The sequence below is a fragment of the Rhinatrema bivittatum genome, chromosome 2 (assembly GCF_901001135.1).
Source record: "Rhinatrema bivittatum chromosome 2, aRhiBiv1.1, whole genome shotgun sequence".
NCBI lineage: Eukaryota > Metazoa > Chordata > Amphibia > Gymnophiona > Rhinatrematidae > Rhinatrema > Rhinatrema bivittatum.
In genome coordinates this window covers 89,541,923-89,564,873 of record NC_042616.1, presented here as the reverse complement: position 1 = coordinate 89,564,873, position 22,951 = coordinate 89,541,923, and the positions used below count along the sequence as shown (strand labels likewise).

The 22,951-nt window shown below is 42.6% G+C and overlaps 1 protein-coding gene across 1 annotated transcript in view; it reads left to right on the top strand.

The window, feature by feature from the left end:
• The first annotated feature begins 236 nt into the window (after positions 1-236).
• Positions 237-22,951, top strand: part of CRYGN (crystallin gamma N) — a 37,494-nt gene continuing 14,779 nt past the window's right edge. The window contains exons 1-2 of the mRNA XM_029592609.1: positions 237-274; positions 18,911-19,159. Coding sequence (XP_029448469.1) covers positions 254-274; positions 18,911-19,159 — 270 coding nt within the window. The 5' untranslated portion in view covers positions 237-253. The remainder of the gene's footprint in view (positions 275-18,910; positions 19,160-22,951) is intronic.

Sequence of the window (22,951 nt, the reverse complement as noted above, 5' to 3'; positions counted from 1 at the left end):
AAATCCCCGTAAAGCAAATCTTTTGTTAAATTGTTTGCACTAAACTGAAACGCTAGATTCAGCAGTGCTAGATTCAGGAGATTCTGCTTAGCAGGCAAAAGCATGAAACCCTCTGTTGGAGCGCCATTGTCAGTCGGATTGTGGCTTCCCCCACCCTTTCTCCCCCTCCCCCCATTGATATATATTGAGGGCATCCATCTTTTCTGTCTGTCAGAGCTCCTGGCGTGGGGTGTCAGTGAAGCCCGCAGGAAAGATGTCTCAGTATTCTGGAAAAGTAAGTAACACTTCAAGCTCCCTTCAGGCCAGGAATTCTTTGTGTACCTGTTGTGTTCATCCACATAAAGAAACAATTTTAAATACCCTGATGCTTGCAGGCAGCAGTTCTGTGTCCGCCACAAATGTGGATAACCAAGGCTAAGATTGGTGAAAATGAAAAAGAAATGTAATCTGAAAGAGCTTCACTTAGATAGCACTGGGGAGGGGTGGAAGAGGATTATTAATTATTATGTTATGTTACTATTTCCACCTTGCATTATCTTTTGTATTTTACATTGCCTCTGTTTTTGTTTTAATTCTGTTTTTATTATGTTTGGGTTTTTGTAACCCACCCTGAACTATTCAGAGGCGCAGCTATTAATTTTAAATAAAATAAGTAAATAAAATAGTCATGTGATACCGGTAATATCTCTCATAGAATAGTAAGAACATAAGAACATGAGAACATGCCATACTGGGTCAGACCAAGGGTCCATCAAGCCCAGCATCCTGTTTCCAACAGTGGCCAATCCAGGCCATAAGAACCTGGCAAGTACCCAAAAACTAAGTCTATTCTATGTACTGTTGCTAGTAATAGCAGTGGCTATTTTCTAAGTCAGCTTAATTAATATCAGGTAATGGACTTCTCCTCCAAGAACTTATCCAATCCTTTTTTAAACACAGCTATACTAACTGCACTAACCAATCCTATGGCAACAAATTCCAGAGTTTAATTGTGCGTTTAATTTGCATCCCATACACTACTTTGTAAAGTAGAGCTGGGTTATAAAACTTAACTCCAGAGAATCCATTTTGCTGAGCACAGATATTTCAACAAGAAATAGTTCATTTGCAAATCTGAAAATCTAAGGAAAAAAAAAAGTAAGAACTAATTGGTACTCCATTTTAATAACTGCCCTGAATTTTTTCTGCATTTTCTACAACAGAAAAACTTCAGTTTGTACACTGTCTTAATTAATGTGATGGCCGTTCTGAAAACTAGCACTTGCCCTGATAATCTAACCTATGGTGATTATATGGTTTCCCCCCTCCCTCCACCATTAAGGTCCCTTTGTGTCAGTCTACTACAAATACTATTTAACATCTCTATAACACTACTCAATGTATGCAGTGCTGTACACAACACATATAAAACAGTCCCTTCTCAGTTGAGTTTACAAGTTAGTCAAGACAAACATACAGGGCAAGAGACTTCGGGAATTTCATCTATTAAGACAATGGTTAAAAATTAATCAGATTGTAAGTGGACAATCAGGGGTTAAAATTTGGGATTTGAATAAGGCAAGAGAGGGAGCATGACACCAGCTCAGGAGATCCATTCCAAGCAGATAGTGCAGCCAGGTGGAAAGGACAAAGTTGGGAATTGGTGGTAGAAGAGAATGACTTAACTCTCTCTACACCTCTGTTCATCAGACAAGAGAGGAGAGGAAGTGAGGAGCTGCAGAGTGAAGGAGCTTATAGATGGGAACAGAGAGAGAGCTAATGTAACTTGAGAAGAGGGGTTATAAGGATGTAGCAACTTTGGCAAAAGATAAGTTACTCAGCTGGATTTTGGGTAGAATGTAGTGGAGAGAGATGGCTTCCTGGGAGACCTGCGAGGAGCAGGTTCTAATAGTCTAAGCGGGAGGTGATAAGAACGTGGATAAGGGTTCTGGTAATGTGTTCAGAAAGGAAGGTACAGAGAAGGGCTGCCAAAATGATAAGGGGAATGGAACAGCTCCCCTTTGAGGAAAGACTAAAGAGGTTAGGACTTTTCAGCTTGGAGAAGAGACGGCTGAGGGGGGATATGATCGAGGTGTCTAAAATCATGAGCGGTCTAGAATGGGTAGATGTGAATCGGTTATTTACTCTTTTGGATAATAGAAAGACTAGGGGGCACTCCATGAAGTTAGCATGTGGCACATTTCTGGGCTTTGTGAACTTTTATCGACAATATATTCCTCACATCTTCCAACTCGTGGCTCCACTAACCATGCTCACCCAGATGGGGGCTGACACAAGGACTGGATGCGTGAGGCGGTTTCAGCCTTCTCTGAGCTCAAGCAAGCCTTCCTGCGAAAACCCTGCCTTCGACACCCCGATCCTGAGTGCCCCTTTATTTTGGAGGTTGATGCCTCCTCTCTGGGCATAGGGGCCGTACTGAGTCAGATAGCTGACTCTGGAGTTCTTCGTCCCTGAACATTCTTCTCATGCAAATTTACTCCAGCAGAGCACAATTACGGCACTGGGGATAAGGAACTATTCGCCATTAAGCTGGCACTTGAAGAGTGGCGACACTGGCTAGAAGGGGCGCGTCACCAGATCACCATATTCACTGATCACAAAAACCTGGAGCACCTCCATCAGGCCCAATGCCTCAATGCATGCCAGGCCCGTTGGTCACTCTTCTTTGCCCGATTTGATTTTGAGCTATGCTACTGCCCGGCTGGCAAGAACACTCAGGCAGAACCACTGTCCTGCTCTTTTGAGGCAGAAGACACACCGGATCCACCAGCATACATCATTGATCCTGCTAGGGTCCATCTGGCTGCCTTCCAGATGGTTCCTCTTGGGAAAACAGTAGTCCCCACACGACTTCGACAGAAAGTTCTAGAATGGGCTCATGACTCCTACATGGCGGGACATCCAAGTCGGTTCTGCACCTTGGATCTTCTCCGGCGGTTCTACTGGTGGCCTCATATGGCAAATGATGTCAAGGCCTTATTTGGAATCCTGTCCCACCTGTGCTCAGCACATACCGGTAGTGGGACAACCTTGGGGGCTGTTACAGCCATTGCTGGCCCCAAAGAAACCTTAGACCCATCTGTCCACTGACTTTATGATGGACCTCCCGACATCTAACGGCTGCAGTATCATTTGGGGGGTGATTGACCAATTCTCTAAAATGGCCCATTTTGTGGCACTGGAGTTTGCACTTCTCTTCACTTCCCACATCTTCCGGCTGCATGGTTTCCCTCACCACATCGTATCAGACCGAGAGGTCCAGTTTACAGCAAGGTAGTGGCGTTCTCTCTGTCAAAAATTCAACATCCGCTTGGGGTTCACCAGCGCACACCACCCATGCTAATGGACAAGTAGAGAGAACCAAGATCTTTCTAAGAGCCTTCGCCAACGCCTGACAAGATAACTGGGTAGAATTCTCACCTAATTCACACACTAACTCAGCCACTAGTTCCTCTCCATTCTTGTTAGTTTACGGAACACAACCAGCTCCACCACTTCTGCTACTGCTCTCAACTTTATAAGGTCAGATTTATCCAGAAAAGGTCTTGCATGTCAAACATAATGTAAATAATAAAAACATGGTTCAACTAAGACAGCAATTTGTATATTCATATTAAGATTAGAGTCAACTCCAGCATCCAGTGTAGAAATTACATCTTAAAGAGAAATGGAAGAACTTGCCATCACAGGAATAGTAGGGTAAAATTTCTTCTACTCATCCATAAAGCCTCAGATTTCTTAGGATTAACTTTTAACCTATAGTGTAATCTTGGGGCACAAAAGATCCAGTGAGAACAGGGAGCATTTGGTAAGAATATAATTTCCTTGGGATAGCTGGGGAGAAGCAGCTTACTCTAAAATTCTGGAGCTTTATTGGGAGTAGCTTATCTGAAGTTGAAGTAACCTATTCAATGATTTGTTTATTGAATTCTGAAACCCGGGATCTCAAATGCTCCAAGTCAAAGTTAGATTAGAAAAAAAGTCTTTAATGGAAATGAACATAAGAACATAAGAAATACCATACAGAGTCAGAGTAAGGGTCCATCACAGTAAGACCAGTATCCTGTTTCCAACAGTGGCCAATCCAAGTCGCATGTATCTGACAAGTACCCAAACCTTAGATCACAAGCTACTATTGCTTATTAATTACCGTAATAACAATTTATGGTTTTAATTTCTAGGAACTTATCCAAACCTTTTTTAAACCCAGTAACACTAACTGCTTTCCAGAAGTTAACTATGTGCTGAGTGAAAAAGAATTTTCTTCAATTTGTTTTAAATGAGCTACTTGCTAACTTCATGGAGTGCCACCTGGTCCTTCTAATATCTGAGAGATTAAATAACCAATTTACATTAACTTGTTCAAGTCCTTTCATGATTTTGTAGACTTCTATCATATTCCCCCTCAATTATCTCTTCTCCAAACTGAACAGCCCTAACTTCTTTAGCCTTTCCTCATAGGGCAGCCGTTCCATGCCCCTTATAATTTTGATCGCCCTTCTCTGCACTTTCTCTAGTGCAGCTATATCCTTCTTGAGATGCAGTGACCAGAATTGCACACAGTATTCAAAGTGCAGTTTCACAATGGAGCGATACAGAGGCATTATGACATCCTCCGGTTTATTTTCCATTCTCTTCCTAATAATTCCTAACATTCTGTTTGCTTTTTTGATCACCACAGCACACGGGGCCAACAATTTTAATGTATTATCCACTATGATGGCTAGATCTCTTACCTGGGTGGTAACTCCTATCATAGAACCTATTATTGTGTAACTACAGCAAGGGTTATTTTTCCCTATATCATTCACTTTGCATTTGTCCAATCTTCCAGTCTCACAAGGTTCTCCTGCAATTCATCACAATCCGCTTGACATTTAACTACTATGCATAATTTTGTGTCATCCGCAAATTTGATCACCTCACTCGTTGTACCCCTTTCCAGATCATTTATATATATATTAAAAAGCACCGGTCCAAATACAAATCCCTGAGGAACTCCACTGCTTACTTTTTTCCACTGTGAAAACTGACCATTTAATCCTACTCTCTGTTTCCTGTCTTTTAACCAACTTGCAATCCACAAAAGGACATCATCTCCTATCCCATGACTTTTCTTAGAAATCTCTCATGCAGGATTTTGTCGCATGCCTTCTGGAAATCCAAATATACCATATCTACTGGTTCACATTTGTCCACATGTTTATTTGCCTCTTCAAAAAATGTAGGAGATTTGTGAGGCAACACTTCCCTTGGGTAAATCCTTGTTGACTGTGTCCCATCAAACTATATCTATCTAAATGTTTTGTGATTTTATTCTTTAAAACAGTTTCTATGATTTTTCCCAGCACTGAAGTCAGACTCGCCAGTCTATAGTTTCCTGGATCACCCCTGAATCCCTTTTAAAATATAGGGGTTACATTGGCCATATTCCAATCTTCAGGTACATCAGATGATTTTAATGACAGGTTACACATTTTTACCAATAATTCTGAAATTTCATTTCTTAGTTCTTTCAGAGCCCTTGGGTGTATACCATCTGGTCCAGGTGATTTACTACTCTTCAGCTTGTCAATCAAGCCTACCACTCAGGGAAAATATCTGTCACCTCTGAAAAGCTAGGAGCAGCAGCATGCTGAATAATCCTTAAATTTGTCCATGAGCTAATTGTTTGGTGGGAAATAATCTGACAATTATTTTATCTGTTGGATATATAAAACTTATGTAAGGGTATCCTAAAATTATCCCGTACTAACTGCATCAGTGTCTTTACAGACAGTGGATGATGATGTAGTAAAGAAAGTATAGTGATTATTAGATACTCCACAATGTCTTGTAGGAACTCCCTGTTGTTCTTTTCCATCTCCTGTCCTAAGAAGGTGTCTGGGACTTGGGGTAAAGTTCCCGGGCCTCTAGGATTTGGGAGTCGTCTTGTGGTCCAAGATGATTCTGAGAATGAAAGGACCAGAGGGGAATAGTGGTAAAGGTGGAATTAGTCCTTGTCTGACAGGCAAGAGTATGCTACTGGCCAAGATGAAGAAACAGATTGAAATGTTGCAGAAATTAGAAATGTAAATCAACTTGGCAATACAATAATAATGAGAGATTTAAATTACCCCAGTATTGATTGGGTTAATATCTCATCTTGACACGCTATAGAGGTGAAGCTTTTAGATGCCATAATGACTGCTTCCTGAAGCAGCTGTTCCTAAAATCAACAAGAGGGGAAGCTACTTTAGATCTAGTTCTCAGTACCTGGTGCAAGGGGTTACTGTGGTGGAGTCACTTAGCAATAGTGATCATACTGCAATCAAATTTGCATAATCACTGGAGTGAGAACATTTAGTAAATAACTACTGCAGTAACATTCAACTTCAAAAAGGGAGATGATAGAATGAGGAAATTAATTAGAAAATAACTAAAAGGAGTAGCTGTCAAGGTTAAAAATTTGCATGTGTTGTGGATGTTGTTTAAAAATACCATCTTGGAATCCCAGATAAAAAATATATTCCATGCATTAAAAAATGTTGAAGGAAGACCATAACCTTTCAGTATGGTTTAATGGTGAGGTGAAAGAGGCAATTCAATCAAAAATGTATCTTTCAAAAAAGGGAAAAACAGACTCAAAGGAGGAACATAAATAAGAATATAAGAACTGGCAGCTAAGATGTAAAACAGTACTAAGATAGTCCAAGAGAGATTTTGAGAAGGAGCTTGCCATAGAGGCAAAAACTAACAACAATAACTTTTTCAAGTATATTCAAAATAAAAAGCCTGTGAGGGAGTCAGTTGGGCCACTGGTAAAGGGGAGGACAAGGAAATAGCAGAAACCAGAATATGATAGCAGAAAAAGACATTACAACCTATCTAATCTGCCAATTATCAAAACTACTCCAGTTCTTTAATCCCTACCAGTCCTTCAAAGATTCCCTGTGCTTATTCCATGTTTGCTTGAGTTCAGATGTTGTCCTTGTATCCACCACCTTCACTGGAAGGCTGTTCCATGCATTCACCTACCTCTCTAAAGATACTTTTTCTAATATTACTCCTGAATCTAGCACTTTTCACCCTCATCCCAGAGCTTCCTTTCTGTTGAAAAAGGCCTGTTTCCTGTGCATTGATACCTTGGGGGTATTTAGATGATTCTATCATATCTCTCCTACCTTGTCTTTCCTCTAGGGTATACATGTTTAGATCTTTGACTCCATATGCTTTAGAACAAAGACTATTAACCAATTTAGTGGCCACTCTCTGGACCGACTCCATCTGGTTTACATCTTTTGAATGTGCAAGCTTCACAACTGTATACATTATTTCAGATTAGGTCTCACTAAGGATTTATACAGGAGCAGTATCACCTCCTTTTTCTACTAACCATTCTTTTCCCTATGTCCCAAGCTTCTTTCTGGAAACAACAAAAAAGTAGATGCCCAAAACAAGTCTTTGCCAAATCTTTAATAGGTGGAGACGTATAATGTTAATTAAAATTGCCCTTTTGGGCCCAAGCTTCTTTCTGATTTTTGCCAATGTCTTATTGCCTGATTAGCCACCATGAGATCCCCAGATAGGATCACCCCCAGATCCTGCTCTTATTTCATTCTTTGATAAATTTCACATCCTATATTGTACCTCTGCCTTGGGAATTTTAGCCCAACTTCAATTTTTTTTAACATTAAGTCTTAGCCTCTAGTTCTAGACCATTCCTCAAGTTTCACAAGATCTCTCCTCATGGCTTCCCCAATTTCCTGGGTATCCATCCTGTTGTAGATTTTATTATCACTCACACAAAGACAAACCTTTTCCAGTAGTCCTCCTGCAATATCATTTACACAAATATAGAAAAGAATCAAATGAATTCCTCTCCATAGAATGAGCTCCATTTATCACTGCCTTTTATCTCCTACCACTCATCCAGGTTCTAACCCAGTAGTCACTTTAGGGCTCATACCAAGGGCACTCAGTTTATTTATAAGTCACCTATGTGAAAACTTGTCAAATGTCTTACTGAAATAAAAGATCACTACATCTAACATGTTCCTCAATCCAACTTTCTGGTCATCTAATCAAAGTAATTGATCAGATTCACATAAGTCCTAAGAGTTTTCCCCTTTTTTTTCATCATCCGCAATGGGAGGTGGGGTTGTCTTTTTGAAATTCTCCCCTAGCTTTAACCTCATCTTTTTATGGGAGGCTTCTGGAATATATATATATACCTTATCTTCCAGTCTCACAAGGTCCTCCTGCAATTTATCACAATCTGCTTGTGATTTAACTACTCTGAAAAATTTAGTGTCATCTGCAAATTTGATCACCTCACTCGTTATGCCTCTTTCTAGATCATTTATAAGTATATTGAAAAGCACCGGTCCAAATACAAATCCCTGAGGCACTCCACTGTTTACCTTTTTACACTGTGAAAATAGACCATTTAATCCTAGCCTCTGTTTCCTGTCTTTTAATCAGTTTGCAATTCCCAAAAGAGCATCACCTCCTATCCCATGACTTTTTAGCTTTCTTAGAAGCCTCTCATGAGATACTTTGTCAAATGCCTTCTGAAAATCCAAATACATCACATCTACTGGTTCAACTTTATCCACATGTTTATTCACCCCTTCAAAAAATGTAGCAGATTTGTGAAGCAAAACTTCCCTTGGGTAAATCCATGCTGGCTGTGTCCAATTAAATCATATCTGTCTACATGTTCTGTGATTTTATTCTTTATAATAGTTTCCACGATTTTTCTCAGTACTGAAGTCAGACACTCCGATCAATAGTTTCCCAGATCACCCCTGGAGCCCTTTTTAAATATCGGGGCTACACTGGCCACCTTCCAGTCTTCAGGTACAATGGATGATTTTAATGATAGGTTATCTATTTGTAATAGGTCCAAGTGATTTACTACTCTTCAGTTTGTCAATCTGCCTACTTCATCTTCCAGGTTCACCATGATTTGGGTCAGTTCATTTGAATCATCACCATTAAAAACCATTTCCAGAATGGGTATCTCCCCATCATTCTCATCAGTAAACAATGAAGCAAAGAATTAATTTAGTCTTTCTACGATGGCTTTATTTTCCCTAAATGCCCCTTTAACATCTTGATGATCTAACAGTTCAACCACAGGTTTCCTACTTTGGATATATTCCCATAACATCCCATAACATCCCATAACATTCCCATAACATTCCCATAACATCAACCTGCGAAATATCCCTGCCAATATCCCCTCAGTGGTAACACGCTAGAGAACTATATAGATCTTCTCTAGAAATCACATGATCTTTGGCAGTCTATTATCAAAACCCAACCTCTAGCCTATATTAGGCTCCGTACATGTTAATTATGTTATTACCCCCATATATCTTAATCCAAGTTAATTCGACCTGTTCATTGTAAGACATTTACTTGTCATTGTTGTTATTGTTTAAAATGTAAACCGAATTGATCAGTAATTCTGTTATTGGAAAGTCGGTATAGAAAAATGCTAAATAAATAAATAAATAAATATTTTTAAGTTTTTATTTTGAGTTTTTGCCTCTATGGCTAATTTCTTTTCAAATTTTCTCTTAGCCTGTCTTATCAATGTTTTACATTTGATTTGCCAATTCTTATGTTTTTTCTTCTTTTCTTCAGATGGATCCTTCTTCCAATTTTTGAAAAATACCCTCTTTCATCTCACCTTTTAACCATAACGGCAATTGTTTGGTCTTTCTTCCACCTTTTCTTAATGCATGGAATACATCTGGACTGCACTTCTAAGATTGTATTTTTAAACAATGTCCATGTCTGTTGTATACTCTTAACTTTTGTAGCTGCAGCTTTCAGTTTTTTTCTAACTATTTTTCTCATTTTATCAAAGTTTCCTTCCACCATGTCTCTGAGATAACAATTAAGTCTGTCTAACTCTCCCATCTTGCTTCTTAGACTTCTGGCATTAGTATACAGACATCTCCAGAATGTGTCCTTTCCTTCCAGGGCCTTTATTCTTGGTTGGGAGGACTAAGGAGAATATCACCTGTATACATTTCTGTTTTACCCTCTTTTCTAGCACCATGTAGTCACTTTTAATATGCTCTGTATGTTACCTAACAGTATCATTCATGCCAACACAGATGAGCAGCATTAGATAGTAATCAGTAGGCTTGAGGATTTTGGCAGTCTTTCTAAAATGTCTTGGATTTTGTCATCCAGCATATATCACTCTTCCCAGGACGACATGTCTGGTCAGCTAATGGATGCCTCAGAACCGATCATCAACCACCATTACCCTCCACCTCCTAGGTGCTGTGGTTGTTGGACCTGCAACTTAGCAGGTACCAATACAGGGGAAGTCCCAGGGTTGGGAGAATCTCTAAAGAGCAACTGTGAGGAAATTTGGAAGGAAGGATTCCCTACTGCCACAGATTTCTGAGATTTATAACAGTAGATTGTGTTTATTTTCTGTTTATGTATAGATAGTACATTTTTGTCTAGTGCAATCTGCCAAATTGTTTGTCAAGTAATTTAGTAAACTGATTTCTTTTGGACAACTTCATCCTTGTAGGGTCATGTGGTAGTGTTTTTTTAATGTGCGCTGGGAAGTACCATAAGAATCCCACAGGGTTTAGGGCCTTGAAAGACTTTTCTTTCCCACCTGACAGGAAAGATCGAAGGAGAAGGGGATGTTTAATTGTTTCACTACTCCCAACAGAGCCTTTGTATACTACTCATGACAGACCAGGGTTTCCACTTAAACATCTAATTTGCTCTGCATATGAACTGAGATTAGTGTCACTCATTGCTCCTGTGAAAAGCAATTTGTAAATATCTTCCAGTGTAAATCTAGAGATCCTGTTAGTCCCCTACTAATACTTGAGTATGGAGAGAGACAGGTTGGTATTTCTTTATTTAAAAATGAACTTATCTCTTAAAACCAATGGTTTCCCTGCCACGGGTGATGTCTATGATAGAGCAATATGGCAGGCTCTCTGGCTTCCGGATTAACCCCGAAAAGTCAGAGATCCTCCCAGTTCATTTTTCAGATGAGTTATTGCGGGCAGCTAAGCGGGATTTCCTATTTTGATGGACCGCAGGCCCTATTTGTTATCTTGGGGTCAATTTAGGTTTGGATCTTACTCAGTTGATGCAACAGAACTATAGACCCCTAATCTGCTCCTTGATGGAGGACCTTGATAAATGGGAATTGCTGCGGTTCTCCTGGTTTGGCAGGATGGCTGCGATCAAAATGAATTTGTTACCTAAAATAGGCTATCTGTTTCAGGTATTGCCCTGCCTACTTCCAGCGGGGGAGCTACGCCCGTTGCAGTGTAAACTGTTTGCATTCGTTTGGCGTAGGCGACCTCCTCCGGATTCACGGCAGGTGCTATACAAGCCGCGCAGGGCAGGGGGACTAGGTCTGCCATCCTTACTCCATTACTATGTGACCTCTCAACTGAAGTTTGTAATAGTCATGACCTGGGATCCCCTAAGGAATGGGTATTATTAGAACAATCATTTGTCAGCGGAACCCCCCTTCATGCCCTGTACTGGCCCATGTCTTATACATTGAGAGAATTGACCTCCCTTCCCCCAAGCCTTCAAACTACTCTTACCATCTGGAAATGCTGGAAGACTAAACCAATCAGTACGAAACAATATTCTGCTTTGTCTTCCATATGGCATCTTCGAGAATTTCCAATGGGCCAGAGGAACCCTGCTTTCCGTGGATGGAAGGCTCGGGGGTTAACTCACTTGGGTCAGCTGTGGCATCGGGATGGTTTCCTTTGTGGATCTGCAATACTCGTTTCACTTATTAAATGAGGATTTTTTAGCTTATGCACAATAAGACATTTCTTGTATACTAAGGGGCCACATGAGGATTTACAACACCCTCGATCAATCTTCGAAGGTTATTGTTTAGTGGCGGGACGACTACAGAAGGGTATCTCTAAGCTCTATCAATTGCTTATCAATAGTGATGAGAGGAGGGCTGCACATTTAGTGGCGGGGGAACGAGATTTGGGAACCCAGTGGTGCCAGGATAAATGGGATGAGTGCTTCCAGATGCTCTGATGGTTCTCAATGTCCGTGTCTTTGATGGAAAATAGATATAAACTATTGTACCGGTGACACTATTCTCCAGCGAGAGTAGCGCACTGGTTGCGGGGGCGATCCCCTCTTTGTTGGAGGCTGTGTTCCCAAATTGGCTCGTTTTGGCCCAGAATACAACAATTCTGGAGCTCCTGCCGACACTTAGCAGTCGGGGCCTTGGGAGTCCAAGTTCCTTTACAAGCGGGTTATTGGCTTTTAGGGCTCCCACACCAAGACTTAGACGATAGGGGGCAGAAAATATTCTTATTCCTTATAACAGCAGCCCGCCTGCTGATTGAGGCTCAGTGGAAATCCCCAGACCCCCCCCCCCCCCCGAATATCTCCCAGTTATGTTCCAAACTGCGACAAACACACTATATGGAGAAACTGACGGCCTTAAGACGAGACACCTTATCCCAGTTTTATAGACTATGGTCTTCATTGCTCTGCTGTGTCAAGTGGTTGGAGGGGTCCATCTAAGCGAAACCCTTGGGACCTGCATGTACCACTCATTTAGTATATTCCCTACATTTCTTATGTCTTGAGGCCCATATGGAGGGGAGGCCACTGGGGGCTGAAGAGAGATTGCTGAGTAACTCCGAGTGAGTTCGTGACTGTGGATTAAAGCTAGGGGAGCATGAGGGGGTCCACGGAGGAATAGTGTTCATGGATTTCCTTTATGGGGGGGGGGGGGAAGGGGAGAGGTGTAGGGGTAGGGGAGGGAAGATCTGTGCCAAAGATGGTGTTATAGCTTGACTTCCTGATTTATTATGTATTGTAACTGGAATTCTGTAATAGCTAATATTCTATATATCTATCATAGTTATAATCTTGTTATCTGTTTTATTATTATTACTGTGCTCAATAAAAATTATAAATAAAAAAAATAAAAATAAAAAGGAACTTATATATCGCTACTCCAAAAAAGTTGCAGCGGTTTACAAATACATACGTTTATGTATTTAGAAATAATAAAGATAACATATAAACTTAACCAAGAAGACAATACAAAGCTGCTGGGATTCGATCAATGACAGAATTCATTATATATCTGTGCTATCAATTGCAAATAACTATTGATACAGTCAGATTTTTAAACCTTTTTTGAATGCCTTTATATCTGCTTGCATTCTCAGATGTTCCAGCAGTTTATTCCATAATACAAGCGTGGCAATAGAGAAAGCCCAATTTCTTATTTCTCCAATGTGGTAGCTTTTGGGTTTATAGCTCCTCCGAGTGGTAGCTAGCAATGGTAGTGTTCAAAGTGTTTTTCTGGAGAGATCACCATTTTGCTCTCATGGATTCTTTTTGCTTTCAATGAAGCAGCATGTCCTGGGCTGTGCTCCCGTTTTCCTAACTCTTAACTTTAAGCTCCATGGAGGCTTTTGTTTTGGATGAGAGGTGGGTGTTTCTTTCTACCCTCTCATGCCACCTTTAACTTATTTTGTTTTGGAGTGGCAAATTCTTTTGAACTCACTTAAGCTGTTTTGAATTTCTCTTCTAACAATGAAAAAGGTCCTCTTTGTTATAGGCCTTGGAGTCTGGGAAACTCAGACAAGGGCCAGTGTTCTGCCTAGCTAGCCCCCTTCCCTACAGGTTGAGCCTTTGGGTTCTGGGGGCCAGTAGGTCTCTGCAGGGGCAGTACATCATAGTGGTGAGTCCACACAGGCAGGAAAATGAATAGGCCAGCAAGGCAAGGCAGGCTGGAAACCAGGCTGGCAGGCAAGGCAAGAAAAAGCTGGAGATAAGGCTTGGACAACACAGGCAGGCTTGGCTGGCAAGACAGGGCTTGGACAAAGGCAGGCAGGACAAGGCAAGCTGGAGACAAGGATTGGACAAGGAAGGCAGGACGCTAAGCAGTACCAGGAACTAGACAAGACACAGGTAATGCAAAGCAAGGACAAGACTCTGGTACAGGCAGGACTGGACAGGATACTGGAACAGACAGGACAAGACCAACAAGGCAGACTAGGGCAGGCATCAGAGAAGGCAGACAAGGGAAACACCAAACAAAGAACACAGAAGTTCGAAGGCAGTAAGGCTTAGAGCAGGCAAAGATACAAGAAAGACTAGGCCAGATGGCCTCAAGGCAGGAAAACAGCAGGATAGGCCTGAGGGCCCCAAGGCAAAGCAAGAGACTAGAAGACCTGTAGGCCGCAAGACAAGGCAGAAGGCCCGTAGGCCACAAGGGAAGGCAGAAGGTATGTAGGCCACAAGACAAAGTAAGAACAAGAATCAGATCACAGAGCTAGAAGTGTCACTATGAGAAGACAAGGTTTGAATGGCAGGATAGATTTACATAGGGCTGGGGCTTGGGTGTGGCAAGGGCAGTGAGGAGGAGCTTGGTAAAACTACCGTGTTTCCCCGAAAGTAAGACAGCGTCTTACTTTCTTTTTACCCCAAAAAGTCCCACTATGTCTTACTTTCAGGGTATGTCTTATATTGGAAAAAACCTGTAAGACATCCCCCGAAAGTAAGACGTAGTGTTCAAAAAAAAATAAAATTTTTTAAATACCTGTCGGAGGGCCGCGTGGGTCCAGGCGGCTGGCGGCGGGAGCCGGGTGGTCGCGTGTTAAATCTAGGCCGCGGGCGGGTGGGCGCTTGTTCCCGGGGGGGGGGGGGGGGCGGGTGGACGCGCGTTAGTTCGAGACGGCCGGCGGGTGGTCGCGTGTTACATCTAGGCCGGGTCGCACAGGCGCGCATTCATTCACTGCCGGTGGGGGCTGCCGGGGGGGGCTGCCGAGGCAGCCCCCACCGGCAGTGAATGAATGCGCGCCTGTGCGACCCGGCCTAGATGTAACACGCGACCACCCGCCGCCCGCCGGCCGTCTCGAACTAACGCGCGTCCCCCCGCCCCCCCCCCCCCCCCCCCGGGAACAAGCGCCCACCCGCCCGCGGCCTAGATTTAACACGCGACCACCCGGCTCCCGCCGCCGGCCGCCTGGACCCACGCGGCCCTCCGCCAGGTATTTAAAAATAATTTTTTTTTGAACACTACGTCTTACTTTCGGGGGATGTCTTACATTAGCCGACCCCCCTAAAATTCCCACTACGTCTTACTATCAGGGGTGTCTTACTATCGGGGAAACACGGTAGTTATGAAGCATTCTAAGGGTCTCTGCTGGTGGGGAGACGTCATGAAGGTAGGATAAGACTGTGTAGCAGATGAAATCTTAACACTCTTCTTGCAAGTGGAACCTGAGATCACCAGAATCCAAGGAGAGGATGACATTTAGGCATCCTGAGAAAAAGAAGAAGGATAAGAGAGTGAAGATGAGTTGGACCACATCAATGGCACATGAATACCTACTGAAGATGAGGAGAAGGAGAAAAAGATATCACCCTTGATACTATAGAAGAAAATAGGAGATAAAAGACTAAACAGTTTAAATATAATTTGATATTTCATCTATATTGGGAGGGAGTACCCCACTTACCCTAAATTCTAATGGGAGGGAAGAATCAAGTAGCTAATAGGAATAATAAAACTGGAGAAACATCTTAACTTAAGAAGGACCGTATGAAGTCACAAACTTACTAGATGCACTTGTATCATCTTGAAACTGAAGTACTCAGCTATAAAAGACTTCAGTTCATCATTGCACCTTATCAGTAAAAGAGTGATGTTGGAAATCACCAAACAACTCTTCTGTGTCTCATTGAATATTGACTTTATTATTCTTTGAGCTGAGATTATCAATGCTGTGTGCAAGAGATTTAACTAGGGCAAAAGTAAAGAGTGATGTGAGGACCTTGAAAGGAAACGTCCCCCTGCGCAGGAAATCCTGGAAAGTAAATCTAATGGAATAATAACAATGTCCATCTAAATGGAAGGGTGAGATATGGTCTCTGGAACTGTTATCTGGGTTCCAGCATCACAGGGGTTACATAAATAAAAACAGAGCTGTTTTGGAACCACAACCTTGGGAATTATATGGACTTATTCCTGGGTCTTAGCATAGGAGAAATCTGCTTTTATAGAGGGGATTATTCACCTTTACTTTGCGTGAGGCTTCCCTTGCAGATCCACTACACCCTCTGATCAACTAGCTTAATAAAGATACCTCACCCTGACTAGATGACTTCCTGATACAAGGGAAAATATGAGACTGAGAGGATGGGGAAGAGAATCAAACAGGTGGAGGAAAAACAGGTGTAACCCTTTTTCTATAGATGTGCTGGATCTCAAAGGGCCATAAAAATATTTGCATCTTGGGGCTACATTTACTGTCACTTTCCCCCCTCTTCTTGTCCCAAAGATTGAGTTCTTTCTATTGGTGGGAAGGATAACCTTCAATGCTGGACTCATTGGATGGGTGTTCAAAATAAAGTTTACTGTGATTAACTGCAAAAGAAGTAAGATGCATAAATAAGGCAGTGTCCAGTTACATCCAGGTTCTTCAGCCATAGGAGAGCACAGATTTAAGGTGTCTCTCCCTCCGTGGAAGTATCCCTTAGTACTGGGGCTTGAAGCCTGTGTTTCATCCATGGAATGGAATGAATATTTATCCCAAAGTGGCTGGGGAATCCTAACCATGACTGATGTCCCCTTCCCCTCATTACCTATGTCTCAACGGTGCTCCTGAACTCCAACCTGGCCATGACCTGCATCTCTAGGGTAAAAACTCTGCTGGGGGGTCTCCAGATATTCTTCTCCTCTTCTCTCCCTTAAATTCCTCTTTAACTCAGTTTCAGACTTTCCAGGAGGAAAGGCCTTGGACTAGAAGCAGTTCTTAAAACTTCCAGCCCTAGTAAAAGGCAGGGCAGCAGAAAAAAAATATCTTTCTTTAGTTGCAGATGGAAAAAACAAGAGAACTTCTGCTTTACACAGATTGTTCTGATTCATTGTCATTTATTTTAACTTTGTATGACTTATTTTCCAAATGTGATTCAAACCACCGAATTGTGATATCTGTTAAACCAATTTCTCTTAATCTGTCAAGTAGGGTGTCATGATTAACCATGTCAAATGCTGCAGATATATCAAGCATTACTAATCGATAAGTTTGACCATTGTCTAAACCTCTCAGGAGCGTGTCCAAGAGGGAGACCAGCAGGGTTTCTGTACTAAAGAATTATCGAATCCAAATTGGGAAGGATTCTAGATGCTCTGTAAATTGTTGATTGACAACCTTTTCCAAAATTTTGGAAAAAAATGGCAAGTTGGAGATGGGCCTAAAATTAGATGGGTCTGATGAATTTGCTTGGGGTTTTTTTTATGATCGGTTTAACTATAGCACATTTTAAATTGGTTGAGAGAAAGATTAATGATGTCTGCTAAAGGTTTAGCAATTAAACTCAGTACCATCTTTAAAGATTTGATGGGAATGGCGTCTGAAGGGTGGATGGCTGGGTTCATTTTTTTAAATGAGGATCTCAATTTCAGTTGAAGAAATATTATCAAAAGTGGTCTATGCAATCTCTGAATTTGATGGTAGTGTTATCTTAGATGTCTTGTGTGTGTGAATATTTTTTACTAGATTTAATGTTTTACCTCTAAAAAAAAAAAATTTGCAATCTCATTGCACTTACTTTTAGTATTTCAGTGCGGCATTGTACTCGGGGAAGGATTAGTTAGTTCCGCTACATAGGAAAATAAAGCTCTCGGATTATATTGGTAGTCATGAATTTTGTTTGAGTAATAATCTTGCTTAGTTTTATTAGTATTAGATTTATATTTAGAAAGCAGGATCCTGTAAATACTCAAGGAAGCATGTGTAGGATTTTTATACCATTGTTTTCTGCAATTCTAAGGGAACATTTCATTGATTTGAGCTCTGAGGTGTACCAGGGGGTTCTATGTTTTTTATTGGACTTTATTTCTTTTTTAATTATAGGACAGCAGGCATCAGCTATATCATTTGTAATTAAATTCCATGAGTTAGTGGCAGATTCAATGTTAGATCTAAATTTTTAAGGGTAACTGGATTAAGATCTATTAAATCGTCTTGTTGACATGGTTTTCTATATTCAATTATAGTTTTCTGAGTCAAAGAATCACATCTAGGGTAGTGTATAATGAGATGTGAAGAGATCAGTCGGTGATCAGACCAAGGAATAGGTAAGCTTGTAGGAGCAACTGCATTTTCTACATGGGAATTGATAAATACAAGATCGAGTGTATGGCCTGCCCTATGTGTTGGAAGATTTATAATTTGCTGAAAACCTATAGCATACATAGCGGATAAAAAGTCTCACAACTAGAGGATAGTGGTACAAGGAAAACAGCAAAATCTTTCTTTTTTTCAATCCCCTTGCCAACCCTGACAATGCAGTGTCTCTCCCCTCCCTGGGGACCTAAACTGTGAGAGCACAGCAAGGCATACCTTACTTTTTCAAATGAAACTATGCACTGTCATAATCTACCCTAAGCTACCCCCTCCTCCCCTTTCTGGATAGGATAGCTGACAACTCAAGGGCAGGGATCTAGGGCCATCTAGTGAAGAGCCAAGAGGTCTCTACAAAATAATAAAGATGGATCATGGTATAGGCAGGCCATTGGAAGGGTGATAGAGGGGAAGGAGGCTACCAGATACATTGGAGGACTTCAAAGCATGAGGAGAACCTCCACCTTTTTCCCACTTCAACCCCTAATGTTAAGGTTCTTCTCAGGGCCTGGGATACTTTCAAAACTAGGTTCGAAATAAGAATACCTCCATTTGTTGTTGCCAATGTTCATATGAACAGCAAGAGATACATATCCAGCCACCAAAGCTGATGTGCACACTAAAGCCCAACTTTCTCAGCTGGAATCTTCCGAAAAAAAAAAAAAGAAAAAGATACAGACAATTGGTCTACAAATACTAGAATATGTTGTATTTCTTTTCTTTCTCTCTTTCAGATCATTTTTTATGAGGGCAAATGCTTCACTGGGAGGAAGCTGGAGGTGTTTGGGGACTGTGATAATTTTCAGGACAGGGGTTTCATGAACAGAACCAATTCAATCTGTGTGGCAAGTGGTGCCTGGCTCTGTTTTGATCATCCTGACTTCCAAGGACAGCAGTATATCCTGGAGCGAGGAGAGTATCCCAACTTCCATCGTTGGAATGCTCACAGTGATCACATGGGCTCCTGCAGACCCATCAAAATGGTTAGTGTGAAATTGGTTTTATGCTGAAAATTCAGTATACACAATGCAAACCTCCAATTATATCACTTTCAGGCCGATACAGTAAGGTGCGGTAGACAGAGCTGCGTTAGGGCCGGGCGTACCCGCGTTTGCCGCACGCACAGTTCGGATCGCATACCGCTCGATACTCTATTTAAATGGCATGCAAATGCAAGCCGCATCCAACGCGCGTCCATGAAGCGCAATCCATTTTACTGTATAGGCGCTATACAGCGCCTATACAGTATCCTGGGTGCGCTGGTACCTGTCATTTCAAATGACATTTGAAATGACAGGTACCAGGAAGTGGATCCCAACTTTAACCAAAAGAAAACCTAAAAACCTAAAATCCCCGCCTCCCGAAGCAAGGCGCAGGGCGAAAAGCGACTCGACATGTAAAGTATTGTGAATAAGTGTAACCAAAGTTAACTTACTTTTTCTTTCTTTCAGCCCTCTCTGCCCTCCTCCGGAGGCGTGCACCGCGGCTCCCCTGCCTCCCGGGGGCAGCCGGCGGCGAAAGCGGCTTCCAGCAGCCCCCGCCGGCGAAGATGGACGAACGCACGCCCGTAGTGCACGGGCGCTCAAGTCAGCGAAAGCACATGAACGGGCGTGCGTGACGTCACGGCGTACGTTCATACGCTTTCGCTGACTTGGGGGCCCGTCAATTTGGGCGCTCAAGCCAGCGAAGCGTATGAATGTACGCCGTGACGTCACGCACGCCCGTTCATGTGCTTTCGCTGGCTTGAGCGCCCGTGCACTACGGGCGTGCGTTCGTCCATCTTCGCCGGCGGGGGCCGCTGGAAGCCGCTTTTGCCGCCGGCTGCCCCCGGGAGGCAGGGGAGCCGCGGCGCGCGCCTCCGGAGGAGGGCAGAGAGGGCTGAAAGAAAGAAAAAATAAGTTAACTTTGGTTACACTTATTCACAATACTTTACACGTCGAGTCGCTTTTCGCCCTGCGCCTTGCTTCGGGAGGCGGGGATTTTAGGTTTTCTTTTGGTTAAAGTTGCTTCGGGAGGAGGGGAGAGAGGACTGGGGCTGCCCCGGAGACCGGCACCCATGGATGCGGCCAGGGCAGGTGAGCGGGGGCTGGGGGAAAGTTTGCCGCCTACCCTTACGCCTGCCTCTAACGCAGGGGTAAGGGTAGGCGGTAAATTAGCAGGTTAAACGCGCGGCAAAATTGCAGGTTTAAAAAGCGATAATTGGGGCGCGCGTTACTGTATGGGAGGGAATAGCTAATCCGATCGTTTACATCTCATATACATGCCGCGGGCGGAAAGGGTTACCCGTTGATTTAAAGAGGCGGTAAGGATGGGTTAAAAGGGATAGTGAATCACAGGTTGGACTAACGCGGCCAAATTGTGAGTAGAAAGCGGGTTAGAAGCAGGGTGGCCGCGCTTTACTGTATTGGCCTGTTTATAATTTCTAACTGCCAATTATGCCAGTGGGCGGTAATTTATTTTAGGAATTACCAGGTCATTTTGATACATGATCATAAAAAACTGAAATTCCATGCTGAAATTTTAATTTTGGAGCATCTGCTGAAAATATTTGCATCCCAGTCTTCCCTATTGTCTTACTTCCTGTTATCAATCATGTTATCTTGAAGCAGTATTTGATTGTGGCTGGATGCATGATGACAGCGCTAAGGTGCAGACAGATGGAGAAGAGTCCAGCAGACAAATTTTTATTAGACAGTCCAGAACAAAATTCCAGTATAGAATTCAGATATTTCAAGGCCAGATGCATCGAAACGATACAATTGGTTAAAATTAAGGAATTTAGTTTTGTAGTGTTTCTAGGAAGACCCTGTTGCTGTGGGGAGGTTGGTGCAGCCTACAGGGAAGACCCTGTAGGTCCTCCACAACAGCTGGCAGGTCTAGGCTGGTTGGAGACTGGTTTGGAGGTTCCCCTATACCAGCTCCTTTCCCCTTAGGTTGAGCCCTCGGGTTCCAGGGGCCAATAGGTCTTAGGCATGGATCTTGTGGAAGTTGGTAATGCCATGAGTCCCTGGTCGTGGCTAGAGTCAAAGGCAGGCAGCAGATGAGGATGGTTGAGGTCCAGGCTGAGATCAGAGGCAGGTGGTAGGTGAGAGCAGTCAGAGTTTAGGTGGAGGTCAATGGCAGGCAGCTGGCAAAGATGGTCAGAGTTCAGGCTGCGGTCAAATCCAGTAGTCCGTCCGAGGGCAGGCGAAGAAGACACTGGGAGGATGAAGATAACAAGGCAAGGGGCAGGCTGGGCTTGGAGAGATGAGTCAGGTGGGTCTTGGAGGGACAAGGCAAGCAGGCTTGAATCCAGAAAGCTGAATCAGGAACTCAGGATCAGGAACACTGGATATAGCAACATACTACTGCAAAGATGGAGACGGCCCATTGCTGAGGCATTGATCAGGTGCAAGGCTGGGCTCTAAATACCCAGCTGTGTGATGCCATCTCCCTGCATTGATGGGAGTGGTTCCCATCGCGGGGGCCTTTAAGACCAGGAACACTGCATGCACATGCCAAGCAGAAATCCTGGGGAGATCACGGTGGCGGCGTCCCCACCACGAAGCGAGGCTGGTTGTCGGCAGGCCAGGTGAGTGTGCTGGCTTGCAGGGACAGCCCACGAGCCGGCAAATGTAATCATAGCTTTTCTATACAATTTTTCTCCCTGTGATCTACAAGAAAAAAAATGCACCTTTCTTGGTGGCAATTTTGAGACAGTCTGCTTTGGGCCAAAGTCCATGAGTACTTTTTACCCATGGTCTTTACATCAAATTTCAAAGGGAAAGTATGTTCATTTATTTGCCTTTGACAACTATTATACGCACTAACTTTTACACCTGCTTTTTTGGAGGGTAGAATTTGTATAGAAAGTGGCATGTATAGTTTTGAAAATATAATCTACATACATTTTCTTATCTTGCTCAGGATATGACCCTGGCAATGCCTCCCGGAAATGAGAATAAAAGTACTCAAGTTGAATGAGGGCTATTTTCAGATAGCGATTTATTTGGGTAAACTATTTATTTATTTATTTAAACACATTTATTACCCTCCCTTCCTATGTTCAGAGCGGGGTACAATATAAACATACACAGTCAAATGAAAAAAGAGAGGACAATACAACATTTTTTAAGAGAAGGAAGAATAACATAATTCTTCAGAAGAGGGAGAAACAAATAAGCACTTAGGGAGTACCTTCTTTTGAAATAGGGGCCAGAGGTGAGGGCAGTAGTCTGCTAAGTGGAACCCTCCGAGTAGGGGCATGTTGGGGGTAGTCAATTATCAGTTAGGTTCGGGAATGCTTTCTTGAAGAGGAAAGTTTTTAGGGCTTTTTTTAAAGACTGCTTTTTCTCGGAGACATCTTACTTCCTTAGGTAGGCTGTTCCATAGGAGTGGTCCTGCAGAGAAGAAGGCACATACTCCGGTTTCCTCAAGGTGGGTGAGCTTTGGAGGTGAGGCATCTAATAGCATTAAGTTAGACGATCTAAGTGGTCAGGAGGGGATATGGATTTTTATTGTTGAGGAAATCCATGGGGAGTATAAATTGTGAATCAAGGAGTGTATGATTATGGCAAGCTTGTATTGTACTCGATAAGAGTTAGGGAGCCATTGTAGAGCTTTGAGTACAGGAGAGATGTGATCATGCATGGGAGTGCTAGTAAGGAGTCTTGCTGACGAGTTTTGTATGAACTGTAGAGGACGGGTTGTGTATAAAGGTAGACCTGTCAGGAGGGAGTTACAGTAGTCTATGCCGGAGAATAGTAGGGATTGAAGGACCGACCTGAAGTCCAAGT